We start from the raw sequence: 15589 nt of genomic DNA on the forward strand, positions 1-15589 counted from the left end.
TCAATTTCTTTTAATATTCTTTTAATAATTAACTAGTCATATTTATAAACAACTAATCACTTGTGCATGACAAAACGTATATGTAATGATTTGTTAAGGATATGAATATGAGTGGAGAAGAGGTCATCATGAAAACTATTTTCCACAAAATAAAATATTGATTAATTAACCCCAAGCAATTTTTCTTATTTTATTATTGGCACACCTTATTAATTAAAATCTCCGGGTGCTTCAAGTCGAATGTAATCATACATGAGCCCTTGGAAAGGACTTTGACTCCTTGGTTGACTTAAATATATGGTGTTATCACCTTCGACAAGCAAATCACCATTTATTTCTATATTGTAAAGCCAATGTAGGCCATGAATGCCATGCCTTGCAATTGAGTTATCCCTCCCTATCAATCCACTTGAAAACAACGGTCGATTCGCCTTTGGATTATTAACACGGACCTAGAAAATGTACGTCGTCCGTTACGGTTTTGGATATATAAATGTGAAAATTGAACATGCAAAGAAAAAGTGATTATGTGGTGCTTTTTTTTTTCTTTACCTGCAATTCTGCTAGAGATGCAGATGCAAGCGCCACACGCAGTTTATAAATTCCATTTCGATTGAGATTTTCGAGTGTGAATTTGATTTGCCAAGTTGTCCCTTGATATGTGTTGTCCTCTTTTTTCCTTTAATTATGAGTAACAAAAAATGTGATACATTCAAAGACATGCAAGAGAGAGAGAGAGAGAGAGAGAGAGAGAGAGAGAGAGAGAGAGAGAGAGAGAGAGAGAGAGAGAGAGAGAGAGAGAGAGAGAGAGAGAGAGAGAGAGAGAATATATGAGGACCTGTTAACCTGAGCAAAGAACCAATCTTTGGTGTAGTCACTCTTGCCAACTGTGTAAACTAAGTCTTCATGAGGATATAACTCTGCGTATCTATCCCATAGTCCATACTGCCTAAATCTGTTCATGAAATTAAATAGGCTTACTCAATAATATTAATTATTGGGTAAATTACAATCACCCCTGAGGTATGGTCAAATTATAAAATACTTATGTTAGGATAATTACAACCACCCCCTCAACTATAAATCTTTGTACACGTCCACCCTTGCGGTTTCAAATTTAGTGGAATTTTCGAGATTATATGAATAATTATCACTTTTGTACCCGTTTTATCATATTCGAACTCCACATTTTGGAGCAAGATGATCATAATATATGTTTTTAAGTTTGTATACATCAGATTGTGGTGCATCAGAAACTATATTTTTACATAAAACGAGTACAAACTAGAGCAGATTTCACAAAATCTAGATGATTATGTTGAATTTGACACCATAATGGTGGAGGTGTAAGAAAAAATCATAGCTGAGGGGTAGATGTAATTATCCAAACAAGAGGGATTTTTTCGTAAATTAACCAAAGCTCAGGAAGGTGGTTGTAATTACGCTTAATTATTCAACAAATCTACGCAAATGAAACATAAAACAAGAAAAAGGAACATAATATATAATCGGCATGAATACACGCATGTACTAACTACCTGTCCGGGTGATTTAAGTAAAGCTTGTTAATATATTTAGGGTCGGGATCAGGAACATAGTACTCGGCAGCAGAGCGGTCGGGGATGCCGATCTCCCAAAGTGTGGGGCCATCTCTTGGAGGCTCATACACAATTTCACCCATGTAAATTCCACAACCTAATCAATATTTGGTCATATATATATATTCGAATGTGTAAGTAGAATATATAACATATTCAAAATTATTATAATCAAGACCTGAGGTTATGGTAATGGCAACTTCGTTTTGATAGTCTCCGATGAAGCCGGGTACCCATGCATTAAGGTTGTAGTTACCGCTTCGGACATTGTTGATGGTAAAATACCCCATCTCATCTGCTCTTGTCCAAAATTGGTAACCCTAATCATATATAGTATGGTTAATTATTTCATTCGCTCGTTTAAGTAATTTCATAGAGAAGCATGGGATCAACGAACATGCATCACTACCAAAGAACAGGGCTTTTGTGACGGGCATTTTCGTGACAAAATTGAACAAAATCAGTCACAAATAAGCTTTTGTGACGGAATTGTAACCGAATAGGTCTGTCAGAAAAACCCGATCGTCACTAATGACATTGGTGACGGATAATTTAATTCCGTCACATCTGTTATCACGGATAGCATCGTCACGAAACACAATTAATTCCATCACCAATACCATATACAAGGTCTCTAACTTTTTGACGGATGCCGTCACAACAAATTATTGTTGTCATCCATCCGTCAATTTTTAGCCCAAAATTCCGTCACAAACAATTTTTTTCCGTCCATACTCCGTCATTCATGGTTGTGACTAGGGGTGGGAACGAGCCGAGCTCGAGCCGAGCTCGGCTCTTTTGGCCAGCTCGAGCTCGAGCTCGAGTCCATGTTGCCGAGCTCGAGCTCGAGCTCGAGCTCATCGAGCCAATTATTTTTGGCTCGAGCTTATAATTAATTTTTTTTTTTTTATTATTATTATTATTTAATTTTTTATTAAAATCATTTTATTTTTTATTAAAAAATATTCATAGGAAAATAAAAAAAAATTATAAAATAAATAATGAACTCTAGTTATATATATTTTTTATTTTTTCTATTATTATTATTATTATTATTATTATTATATTTTATATTATTATGAATTATTTAAGTAATATAGATTTGTTTCTATTTAAATACTAGATATATTTATTATTATAGACTATTTACTATTTAGTTAATAATAATAATAATAATAATAATAATAATAATAATAATAATAATAATAATAATAATAATAATAATAATAATAATAATAATAATAATAATAATAATAATATATATATAAATATATATATATATATATATATATATATATATATATATATATATATATATATATATATATATATATATATATATATAAATGTAAAAAGAAAAAAAGAAAAAAAAAAAAAAAAAAAATTAAGAAGGCAGCTCGCGAGCCGGCTCGCGAGCTGCCGAACAACTAATTTTGGGCTCGAGCTCGAGCTCGTCCGAAGCTCGAGCTCGAGCTCGAAAAACCCGAGCTCGAGTTCGAGCTTTTTTCGAGCCGGCTCGTCGAGTTCGCGAGCCGGCTCGGCTCGTTTACCACCCCTAGTTGTGACAGATGCCATCACAAACAATTACCTCGGTGCATTTTATTTTATTTTTTTTGTAGATAAAATAAACTCATGGCATTGAGAGAAGTTTTGACGGGAATATTCCAAGACAAATACCTTGCATTCTCTTTGCCAGGATCCAACATCCCCGGGGGGCGCCAATCCTACATATGCGCCGCTTGCTGGTATATAATCACCACTAACATATCTATAAATACAATTAAATTAGTAAGCACACAAGTAGTGTATGTATTCGTCTTTCCTATAAACCAAATTATAAATGGAGTAGAAAATGTCGTCACCTGTCTGAGACCAATAGTTTGCCGCTGAGATTACCCCTTTCGTTTGCCGATTGGAAATCCTCTGATGCTAGAAAACTATAAGGCCAACTTTCGACTTGAACCAACATCTGATGAATGATATTTTTTGATAGTATAATGTTGGTAATTAACATGTGTAACGAGTTAATTAAGAGATGCAATATGCCGTTTATATATAATGTAGTGTTAAACGTAAACCTGTCGTTTGGCATCATCCCATAAGGTAAGTGGATCCTCTCCATCCATGGCAGAGTTAAGATAGATAAAAACAGGGCCAAAAACTTTCTTCCATGCCTCTCCTTTCCCAAATTTTGGAACCAAATCATCTCCGGCGTAGTGAGCACTCAGAAAAACCTGCATGCATATGCACGAGAAATTACAACTAGTAATATTGTTTATGCGTCCGTTCTACATATTGTCTCTATATAGAGTTAACTGCTTACTGAAAGTGATGTAGGTCCCACATGGGAGGTCAGATTTTGTTTGAGGGGTCCGCCCGAGCGGAACTCATCACTCGGTGTGATTTGCCAGAATCCAACTGCCGGTTGAGGGTTCATAGAAATCCACCCGTGGACCTTAATATCTTTGTTATCACACGAATATTGGTACTTGTCATCGACCTATATATAATCATAATTATTATTATTTACAACATTAATGGAAAAAAAAATGAACGATATATACGTATATATACGAAACTCATGACGAGTACGTACTTCTCCTCTAAGACGAGGGTCGACAGGATTGACTAGGAGAACAGCCTCAGGGTATGCAAGAGGCTGGCCTCTTCCAGGTAATCTGTCATCTGGTAGGGGCATATATCTTTGTCTATTATCTGCCACAGCCATATACTGAAACCTACAAAACACTTACATTGCATTATATATGATCCATCGTATCATATCAATATATTTATATTGTTGAATGACCATCTTGACCAAAAGATTAAGTTGTTAGTAAAATGTATCTTTTAATATTAATATAATCCAATACTGCCCCATCAAATGCATACGAATTAAATTTGAACTAGGGATGGCAATTTGGCCCGCCCCAATGGATCCCCACCCCGACCCGCCTCGAAATTTTCAGGTATTACCCGCCCCGAAAAAAAATGAGGCGGGTATTGGGATTGATATTTTTTCTTATCGGCTATAAAATAATTAATTATTATATTAAATATAAATAATAAATAGTTGAAATATATTAAATATTAGCTACAAACGGGGATTTTTAGGTTTCGGTGTTATAATTAAATAGTAGTACTATAATTAAATTGGTTTGTTTGTTGATATAAGTCCTTAAATTATAAGTAGATTGCATATTTATTAAAAAAAATAGATTGTAAGTAGATTGCATATTTATTTATTAAAAAGAAAAAGAAAAAAAAAATAGATGGGGATTTTATGGGACGGGTATGGGAATTATTTTTATAAAGTTCGGGGATTTTGCACTTGAAATATTTGAAATAGGTGACTGTGTATTTGAACTCATGACCTTTTTATTTAGTCTGGCTCTAATACCATGTTGAATGACCATCTCAACCAAAAGTTTAAACTGTTAGTGAAATGTATCATTTAATATTAGGGTTAATGAGGCATAACCCCCTCATTAGCAAAAATATTAGAACTAGGTACCAAGCATTTTTTTAATATGGTGCAACCCCCTCCACTTTACGTATTCCAATACTATCCCTACATTTTTCTTTTGAACTAGACCCCCCTCCCATTAAATAGGATCGGTCAACTAACTTATGCACTCTCTCTCTCTCTCCCTCTCTCTCTCTTCTTTAATTATTTTAATCATTTTAATTACCCATCCATTTAAATAGGATCGGTCAACTAACTTGTGCTCTCTCTCTCTTCTTTAATTATTTTAATCCTTTTAATTGTATTTTGATTATTTTTTACTTTTACCTTTTTTTTTGTTTGGAAAGATCTACGAAATATTAGTGAACAACTAAATTAATGAATTTAACTACTGACTTTAGTAGTCAACTATAATATTCTACTGGTTTGCTATAAAATTGTGTTGGTCAACTACAAAATAGTGAAAGTTAACTACAAAATTTTAATAGTTAGCTATAAATTGTGATAGTTAACTACTAAAATATAGTAGTCAATAATCATTTATATACCATAATTTTGAGACCAAAACTCACCACCCTCAAATTATTCAACTATCGACAAGTAATTCCAACACTTTCACAATTACGCCCAGAGTCCCAAAACGATCTCAACTATAATATTCTATTAGTTTGCTATAAAATTGTGTTAGTCAACTACAAAATAGTGAAAGTTAACTATGAAATTTTAATAGTTAGCTATAAATTGTGATAGTTAACTACTAATTTATAGTAGTCAATGATCATTTATGTACCATAATTTTATAACCAAAATTCACCATTGTTAAATTATTTATCCGTCGGTAAGTAATTACAACACTTTCACAATTACGCCCAAAGTCTCAAATAATCTCAATAGTCCAGAGCATATGGATATCTTCCCTGTAAATTCAATTTCTCTAAAAAATGAATTTCCACAATACAACTATCACTAGCCGTAACTTTCCTTGAAGAATTAGATTTGAACCAATGAAATGAGCATGAGGCTCCGAGACAATAATGTAAGACTCTAGCGGCGGAGATTTTTGAGTTAGAAAATCAGCGATGGAGGGTACATTAAGAGAGAGCGACGGCGGATGCTGCTTCGTCAGAAAATAAATCTGAACGTTTCATTGTTACTAGACCGGGTGAACCAATGGTAGCCATGAAGATGCAGCGGCTATGGATCCGTTAATTTTGGTAAAAAAAAAAGAGAAATAGAATAGACGTATTAGGGAAAAGAGAGAAGGGGAGAGAGAGAAAATGAATGTATCATAGAAGAGAGAGAGAGAGGGGGAGAGAGAAAGTGAATGAGAGAAAATAGGAAATAAAAAGATACGTAATAAATATAAAAGAGGGGAGGAGAGAGAAAGAAATGGACGGTTGAGAAGAGAGAGGGGGGAAGAGAGAGAAAAAGTGGGAGAAGAAAGGACAAAATTGGAATAATAAACACGTGAGGGGGGTCTCACAATTCATAATATTAATTTTAGATTTCTTTATAAATGGTGAATATTAAAATGGGCCTGGACTCTATTATTTTGTGTATTGAGGGGGTTATCCCTCATTTTCCCTTAATATTAATATCTCCAATACATATGAGGCATGTACCTGTCTTTTCGAAGTTTGAATGCAATCCTTGTCTCACCGAGGTTGAAAGCTGGCCACTCCGGTGAACCAACATGTTCATATACTGCATACGAATACAATCCCGAGCAACCCCGTACCACAACGAACCTACACCAATATAAACTAACATCATTACACGCGGACTATTTATATATTATGTCAATATATCAGCGTTTGTTGTGAAACAACGAAGAAATGAGAACCTTTTGTCTATATTTAAGGGAACGAGCTTATTCTCGAGAGAGGGATCCCACGGTCTTGAGAACGACACCTCTACTTTTTCCTCGCTTTCTGTTATAACCTCAAACTTTGTTGCTTTGATCCTATATTTGATTACACGTACGTACGGTGAAACAATCAATGCGTTGTTTCTAAATAATTATCATATAAACATTAAAAAAATCAAAACCGCATTATAAATACAGAGACAAGAACATACACTTCAAAGACTCCCCCTGCTACTTTCCCACTTCCATCTATCGCATTCCACACAACATCCCAGTACCTGCGGCATATTTCTTCATATAGTTATTTTTATTTGTTCACCTAATTAATAATATATAGTCTAAAATTCAAAATATAATGTTTACGTACGAACCCTCTATTAGTCTCGTCGTTGAGAACTTCTAGCAAATTGTCGACACCGTTGTAACGTATTCCAGTGACGATTCCCTCTGGATTTGATAATGCGACTTCGACTATGCCATTATCTATCACCACCTGAAATGTGACATCAATTAATGCGCGATTTATATAGTTTCAAATATTGACGTACGGAGAATATATGGATATATATATATGATTTACATGATGTTCTTGGACGTTCAAACGGACCCCGATAGGCGGCATGTTTCCAACGATTCCTGAACAACAAAATTACGACCACGGTTTACACCATAAATAATGCCACACTTTGTTAAGGCAAATTCTCAAGCCCTGTAATTATGCAAGGGATAATTTTATTTTATCTTATTTTTTTCATACATTTCTTACCTATATGCAGTCAATCTCCACGGTGAAAAAAAAAAGCAAATTTGAAAGGTTTTTCTATATTACCAACCATACAAACATATAAAGGAAATACACATACATATATTTATAGAGAGAGTTTTTTTATTTTTCCTTCCCTTAACAAGAAAGAAAGAAAACCACTTTTCAATTAATTAAAAAAATTATAATTTAAGTTTTAGCAATATCCACTACTAGTAGTGTTTGGTGGATTTGGTATTAGCTTTTAAGAGTGGCAAAGTTGATTGTAAAGATAAAAACTTCAGATTCTGCTGCAACACTTTTAATAAAGTAAGTCAACAAGTAGTTAAATTACAATATTACAAGGTCAAAAGTTTGTTAAGATCTGAGTAAATTTTGCGGATGAGGTATCTTAATTATGGAAATCAAATTGTTAAGGAAAAACAAATAGAGATTATTGATTGTTTATTTTACAATATTATATTTTATTTTATGGTAAAATGAATGTAAAAGGATGGACTGGAGATAGAAAACAGATATGTTGAAAATATTCTTATTAAAAAACAATGGAGTGCAAATTAGAATAAGTGATATTAATCAAAAGTAAAAAAAAAAAAGTATTAGGTGGTAAAAATCTTTGTTAAAAGAAAAGTTAATACTGTAAACCGAACGTACAAGTATTGAAATATAGGGTTAATTACCTTTCATTCTAATCGGCGTGGTAATTTGACCAAGTTCACAAGATGATCTTTTATAGATTAGGTTGGATGATTACTGTTATCTACCGCGGGATTGCAAAATAAATAAAATTAATTGTTTTTGTTGAATAATGTGGTAATAATACATGTCATCTGGTAAAATTATGGGTTAATGTCAAAGAGGCCCCTGACAAAGGACTTAATTATGGGTTCATATTTACCAAAATGAACATCAATTCATGGCGCGATGATTTTTCCATCCAAACAAGATGACAAGTATAAACATGGCAGGAAAAAGAAAATGTATGTATGATGATATGAGTCAGTTGGGTTGAGTAGGTTCTGGTTTCCTCTGGAAGAAAAGAGAACCTAAGAGAACAGCAATCCCCGTAATCGCAATAGTAAACAGCAGTCGTCTTTGTGACACATCCCGCCGTCTTCGACCACCTCCGCCGCCGCCAGCAGCCGCCGCCCTTTCAGGTGGTGCCCTCGCATTCCTTCAAATTTATCATTTTAAAACCACTTTTTATATATCGGTAAGGAAAGATACGTAAAGCTGACTGACTACAATAAAAGTTGTGAGTTGCACTCACCTTGAGGATTCTGCAATGTTATTTACGGAGGAGGCAGTGCATCTACTTTCATGGCCATAACTCTCTCGAAGTCTAATATATTTATTGCATGCATGACATAATTCCGTCCGGTTCCCGCATACTTCCTGGAATAACCAACGAAATTACATGCCACAAACAAGCTATACTATCATAATAATAAATACTGCAGTTTCTTCAGGTTTGGTCTAATTACACACCACTTCCTCTAGTACCACAGAGACTATGTATTTGTTTTACAAATTCATACTAGAGGTGTGCAGAATATGATAAACAGACGTGTAACGCCGCCGTAAATTTGGCATCGACCGAATACCAAACTGAAAATTGAATTTGGTAATTAGCTTGAGCTTTTCCATAAATTCAGATACGTATTTTGAACTGCTGATGGATATTTGAGACATAAGAACTAGAATTTGAGAATAATGTGGACAATTCGGTTCACATTGGTTCAACAAAATTTTCGGAAAATGGTTCGGTATAGTTTTAGCCATGAAAGATGCATAATTGGTTCAATTTGCAAAATAGAAACAAACATAAGAAAAAATAAATAAATAAATAAAATAAAATATAAAAAAGAAAAAAAAAATCGTAATACACAACTAAACCTTGGGGTAATCCTAACAAATTACCAGAGGAAATTTTACCTGATGCTCCAATAAATCAACAGCAGGCAATGGAAACTCGCAGTATTCACATGTCACAATCCTCTGCGGGCAATTTTCTCCTTTGTGGACATCTAATATCTCACGATCCATCGTCTCGCTGCACAAGGAACAAGACACCTGCCAAATATTGGAGTCACAAAACATAAAGATCAACTTACAAAAAGTGAAACGAAGAATTGATCGATACCTAAGAATAGGTGGATAAAAAAAAATGTATTATGTCTGCATTACCAAATAAAAATTGGTGAATAAGATGACGCAAACAATAAAAGAATGTAGAAGTGTAGCGAGAAGATTACGTATGCTAGTTGTAAACATATGTGATTTGAGTTTTTTGCTAATTCAAGTGACGTACGTTATTACTAATTACGAGCTGGTGATAATGAGAGCATCAAATTCTATGAATTACATAATGCTGCATTACGACTAGTTTTGCCAATTCAAATGACGACTTGGATTGGCAGATATTCTCAATAAACCTATCATCATAAAGCTCTGAAGAGACTCAAATTATATATATATATATATATATATATATATATATATATATATATATATATATATATATATATATGTAACAAGCTAGGACCATATTATATGATATGAATTACCACATAGAATATGGCTGAAAAAATTAGCAATATTTTAATTATATACATCTTCTTTTATTTTCATTTGTCATAATGTATAAATCCCCATTTAGCTTGAGGCAACAATTAATTAAGCTGAAACATAGGAATTACATGGTTCTCGTATTTTCGTTCTTCTAATTTAACAAAATTCAAATGACGTATTGGAACCACCTAGGGTTTTTCTTTCTATGCCTAAACTTCTGCGATGCTACACTGAATCGAGCTTATGTATTGTATAAATTCACTAATCAAGTCAAACGTGCATATAGAAACCCATTACACGCACCAAAAGTCAAGTCTAGGTTTGTGTAAAATAAAGCCATATTTTGTAGCAACTGATGCACAAACAAGAATATATGAAAACAGGACTTCCGAGAATTAAATCACACAATGCTATTACAAGTCAATAGTTATTCTTATAAGCAAGTTTTGTAGTTTAGCAGCAGACATAAAATTTGTTACCGGAGCATGTGTGCTTAGAAAATGTTCCTCCACGAATTGTTTCGGAACCATATCACCACATATTTTACATTTTTCCAGATTCCGATAGCAATGAACGGAATGTAAGTCAATATTCGAAGAAGGAATTGCTCTGTCACTGCAAACAACAAGTAGACAAGAAAAACAGTAGACAAATCACGTAAAGTTTTACATCAATCAAAAACATGAAACGTATAAATGAAACACATAAGAAGCATTCACCTTCAATCGGCCCTCAGACAGTTTGGCATAACTAAAAATCTTTCGTTAACTGAATCATCTGAACATCGTAATTTAATGTTATAACTTCACTTATTATCATTATTATTATCTTTTTCCTACAACACAAGAATCACACAGATTAAATCATATTTTTCCTAACCCAATATGTTTTTTTTAAGTTACAGTGTACGGACTGGGATGCGAAGGTAGCTACTTCTTTAGTAAGCTTTGTCAGCTATTAACCATCAGACCCTACCTAACCCAACCACCCCCCCCCCCCCCCCCCCCCAAACACACACACACACACACACCAAACAAACAAAAAAGAAGTCCATATTGACACTATTATCAGATATGATATATATCATCTGCATAAATCAGTATATGATAATACAAACTGATTCACCGTATGCACAAATTAAACTCATAAGTAGTTTAATAATCTCTTAATTTTGCTTTTAGGAGGTTTCTAGCTACATCAAGTTTTGTTACTGCTAGCACGATAATTAAAGGCATAAAATAGATGATACAGAGATTTACGCGGAAATACTTTCGGGAGAAACCAACTACAACACAAAAATCGAACTAGGCAAACTAACAAGCCCCTTTACTAGACAAAACCCTCACTAATTATAACAAGTTTTCAGAAAAAAAGCATTACTCCTTAAATTAAAAACAAAAACAAAACCCCCAATATTTTATAACTCACCAGTGGCTGCAGATGCTCGTAGCGTGATCATCGGAAGAACCAGCCATTTTTTTCGCACTTTCAAATAATTTCGATACAGAAACCCTTTGCCCACAAGAAAATGCACCAAAATTCAGAGACAAATAGTAGCAAAGGTAAGGAAAAAAAAACATAAACAAATATAAACGAATTAGGTCAAAATTACGAATTAGGTAAATCAATTATACTCGAAAGAAAAAGGAAATTAAAGAATAACTACATCAATAATCAAAGAAAAGGGAGGCAACCTGCGATTCAAAGCCTTTGGGAAAGATCGGATCGAGCTGGGTTTGATCAGAAAATACAATTGCGAAAAACTGCGAAGAACTGAAAGGAAATTAATTGAAGTAAGCTATTCACTAACACGGTACTATTGGGAACAAAATCACAAGACTCGGTGAAAATAGAGAGGGGAGAGTTACTTGACGACGATTTCTGATTGCAACGATTAGGCGTCCCTATTGAGGTGGAGTTTTTTGTAAATAGATTACGAGCTTCTTTTTCCTCATAGTATAAATATAAATGGGTGGTTCTATTTTGGCCTATTATTATAACTTTTAAACTTTTTACTTTAAATTTTTATTATTTTACATTTTTTTACCAAATCTATAATCCTTTAAAAATTGAATTTGAACATTCAATTCAAAAAAAATTAGATATTCAACAATTTCTGAAATGAATCCAACGAATATAGATTCGGAGGTAATATTTTCGTTTTGGCTGCGGCTATATGCAAGACTAATTCCACTTGTGCAAGACCAAATTAAAATTTTCAATGTATAAATACTATAATACCCTTACTTGTTAAAAAAAATAGAAAATTCCAAATGTGCAATACCAAAAATTCAAAAACAAAAAAAAAACCTATCACAAAACTATAAGACCAACTCTCATCTTCTCCATCAAAACCTTTCTTCTTCCTCATCTATAAACCCACAAAACCTAAACATTCAAAATCATCAAAACTCAACAAATCTTACAAAGATGGCAATTATGGAGTCATAAGACATCAAAATAGAAGAATCTACGGTGGAATAATCCAAGAAATTATGCATTTATGTGTTTTTTTAGCTAGAATATCGTTTTTCCAAAAAAAATTCGCGCAGACGCAGTCGACATGTACATGTCGAATTTTATAGGCAAAAATCGACATTGAGATGTCGATTTTTTAGTACAAAATCGACACCTTAGTGTCGAAATTTAATTGTTAGTAAATTAGTCCAAATATACTAAATTTCGACATTAAGGTGTCGAATTTATGGACATATATTCGACACCTTAATGTCGAAATTTAGTTGTTTCATATTTCGACATGTACATGTCGAATTGTGTAGGTAAAAATCGACATTGAGATGTCGATTTTGGAGTACAAAATTCGACACCTTAGTGTCGAAATTTAACTGTTAGCAAATTAGTCCAAAATTTACTAAATTTCGACATTAAGGTGTCGAATTTATGGACATATATTCGACACCTTAATGTCGAAATTTAGTTGTTTCATATTTTTTTATTATTTGTTATTTGGTCTTGCATGAGCAAACAAAAGCCAATTTAATTTATGGGTATATTTGTCATTTCATCTTAATAAAATGGAATCTTTTGGAATCTTTCTTTAATTTGGTCTTGCACAAGTGGAATTAGTATTGCATATAGCCCCAGCCTTTCGTTTTTTCTCGAATCTTCAAGTACTCGTCTGATATTACGCGAGCACATGTGCTCGCGTAATATCACATGAGTACTTGAATTTTTTTTTCTTGTGGTCGTGTGATTTGGCTTGGCCACATGTCATGTGTTCCCGCAAAATCAAAAGAGGAGATGAATAATTTTTTTTTCCTTTTTGTTCGTGTTATTTTACGCGAGCACATTCTCCGTGGTCGTGTGAATATACGCGAGACCTGAGTCGGTGCTCGTGTAAAATCACGCGAGCACGTTATTTTTTTTATTTTTAATTTTAATTATAATTTTATTTTTATTTTTAATTTTAATTTTATTTTTAATTTTAATTTTATTTTTAATTTTATTTTTAATTTTATCTTTTTAATTTTTTTTAATTTTTTTTTTAATTTTTTTCTTTTTTTAAATAATATATATTTTGCTTACTTTATTTATTTGAAAACAGGTAGTATACATAAATGTTGATGAAGATACGGAAACATGATTTCTGTCAATTTTTCATAATTTCTTCTGCATTCGAGAATAAAGATGCACTGGTTGAGTGGGCGATGAACATGGCCGTTCGTCATGGTCATGAGATTAGACGTCAGTCTTTCCACGAAGGCAGACAATATCTCACGTGTAAAAGGGCCTATAATGGACGAGGAAAAGATGTCGGTGTCGTAACAAGTCGGAAGTCTGGTTCAATGAAGTGCATGTGTCCTTTGGCGCTATGGGGTAAAGAGGGTCGTGATGGATTATGGGGTCTTACCATAAAAAAAAAAGACAATCATAATCATAATCCTCATAAATATCCTCAAGGAATACGTTCCTTAAGTCGCTTGACTCAAGAGCAACGAGAAGTTACAAAGTTACTGAAAAATAGTCACGTGAAGCTGAAGGAAATTTTACATCACTTGAGACAGACTAATCCGAATACGTCTACGGCTTTGAGGGATGTGTACAATAAATCTGCAAAAATTAAACGAGAGGAAATGAAAGGAAAAACAGTTGTGCAACATCTATGGCACAAACTTAGTGAAAGTAGATACAACAAATGGCATCGAACAAACTCAGCTGGCGATACAGTGCAAGACGTTATGTTCGCGCACCCCCATTCAATCGACCTTCTGCAATTATTTCCATACGTTATACTGATGGTTTGCACTTACAAGACTAACAGGTGATATTTATTTAAATGTGAATTTTAATTTATTATATTATATATACGAGTTGATAAAATTATAATTACCTTCATGTAGATATGAAATGCCTCTTTTGGAAATTATTGGGGTTACTTCGGTGGGAAGGAACTTCACTACTGTTGTTGCTTTTATGTCACGTGAAGATGAGGACACTTATGCATGAACTTTGAGATGTTTGCGAGATATATTACTGTCGGAACCATAACCGAAAGTAATACTGACAGATCGTGAGTTGGGCCTATTGAAAGCATTGCGTAACGTGTTTCCACAGCCGAATCACATGTTATGTTTATATCATATAAATAGAAAACGTTGAGGCAAATGAGACGATGTTCTTGGGCAGTAAAAATCACGGTGTGTTGTTCCGGAGGACGGTCTGGGAAGCGTTGGTCAATTCAGATACTGAGGACGAGTATGGATTCAATTATAGCGAGATGGTGAGTTTGTACGTGGAATATCCCAAGCTGATAACATACGTCAATCACACGTGGTTGATTTACAAGGAGAAATTTGTAAAGTGTTGAACTAACAACTTCGTCCATTTTGGTAACACGACGACAAACAGATATACAACATGTTTTTTTTTTTAAATATTTGTTATGTAAAATGTTACTTGTATGTATAATTGATTGTTTTTGAAACAGGGTGGAGAGTGCACGTCGTGCATCGAAGAGTTGGTTGCAATCATCGACTGGAGCTATTGATACTGTGCAAAATCAACTTGATGCGCAAGTTCACCTTCAAATTAATGAACTGAAGGTAAAAAAAGAAAGAAGCAGAAACAGTCAGAATGTACGGTACTTCATACCCATGTTTTGGTTCATTGATATGCAACGTATCACATAATGCATTGGACCTTTTGGATGAAGAGTTGGAGAAACTGCAACAGCATCCGGACATATGTAACTGCTACCTAAGTAGAACACATGGTCTCCCGTGTGCGTGTCAAAATGCAGTTAAAATTGCGGAAGGAGATACTTTTTACCCCCAACAGATACATCCATTCTAGAGAACATTGAC

At 33.8% G+C, this 15589-nt stretch overlaps 3 protein-coding genes across 4 annotated transcripts; 1 reads left to right on the plus strand and 2 right to left on the minus strand.

Annotated features, from left to right (window-relative positions):
* Nucleotides 1-138: 138 nt before the first annotated feature.
* On the minus strand, nt 139-7967 carry LOC105966869 (uncharacterized). Its single transcript, XM_012991444.2, has 16 exons — nt 7698-7967; nt 7512-7567; nt 7303-7424; nt 7144-7209; nt 6908-7027; nt 6687-6812; nt 4195-4336; nt 3922-4098; nt 3677-3832; nt 3461-3567; nt 3276-3366; nt 1777-1918; nt 1539-1695; nt 839-955; nt 553-679; nt 139-452 (listed from the first exon to the last, which is right to left on the minus strand). Exons 2-16 carry the CDS (start codon nt 7551-7553, stop codon nt 210-212), a joined length of 1935 nt encoding a protein of 644 aa, XP_012846898.1. The 5' UTR covers nt 7554-7567; nt 7698-7967; the 3' UTR covers nt 139-209.
* A 490-nt stretch (nt 7968-8457) lies between these two features.
* On the minus strand, nt 8458-12239 carry LOC105966871 (TRAF-type zinc finger-like protein). 2 transcript variants are annotated; one of them, XM_088815473.1, is made up of 7 exons: nt 12134-12239; nt 11960-12028; nt 11694-11777; nt 10745-10880; nt 9630-9767; nt 8965-9089; nt 8458-8868 (listed from the first exon to the last, which is right to left on the minus strand). In XM_088815473.1, exons 3-7 carry the CDS (start codon nt 11738-11740, stop codon nt 8694-8696), a joined length of 621 nt encoding a protein of 206 aa, XP_088671599.1. In that variant the 5' UTR covers nt 11741-11777; nt 11960-12028; nt 12134-12239; the 3' UTR covers nt 8458-8693. The 2 variants fall into 2 exon arrangements, with proteins under 2 accessions (XP_088671599.1, XP_012846900.2); XM_012991446.2 differs by having other exon boundaries at nt 11960-12038; nt 12134-12223.
* Nucleotides 12240-13939: 1700 nt separating this feature from the next.
* On the plus strand, nt 13940-15273 carry LOC148771678 (uncharacterized). Its single transcript, XM_088815174.1, has 4 exons — nt 13940-14547; nt 14627-14706; nt 14876-15006; nt 15214-15273. Exons 1-4 carry the CDS (start codon nt 13940-13942, stop codon nt 15271-15273), a joined length of 879 nt encoding a protein of 292 aa, XP_088671300.1.
* Nucleotides 15274-15589: the final 316 nt, after the last annotated feature.

The sequence above is a fragment of the Erythranthe guttata genome, chromosome 3, assembly GCF_056151865.1.
Source record: "Erythranthe guttata isolate IM_541 chromosome 3, IM_541, whole genome shotgun sequence".
Taxonomy (NCBI): domain Eukaryota; kingdom Viridiplantae; phylum Streptophyta; class Magnoliopsida; order Lamiales; family Phrymaceae; genus Erythranthe; species Erythranthe guttata.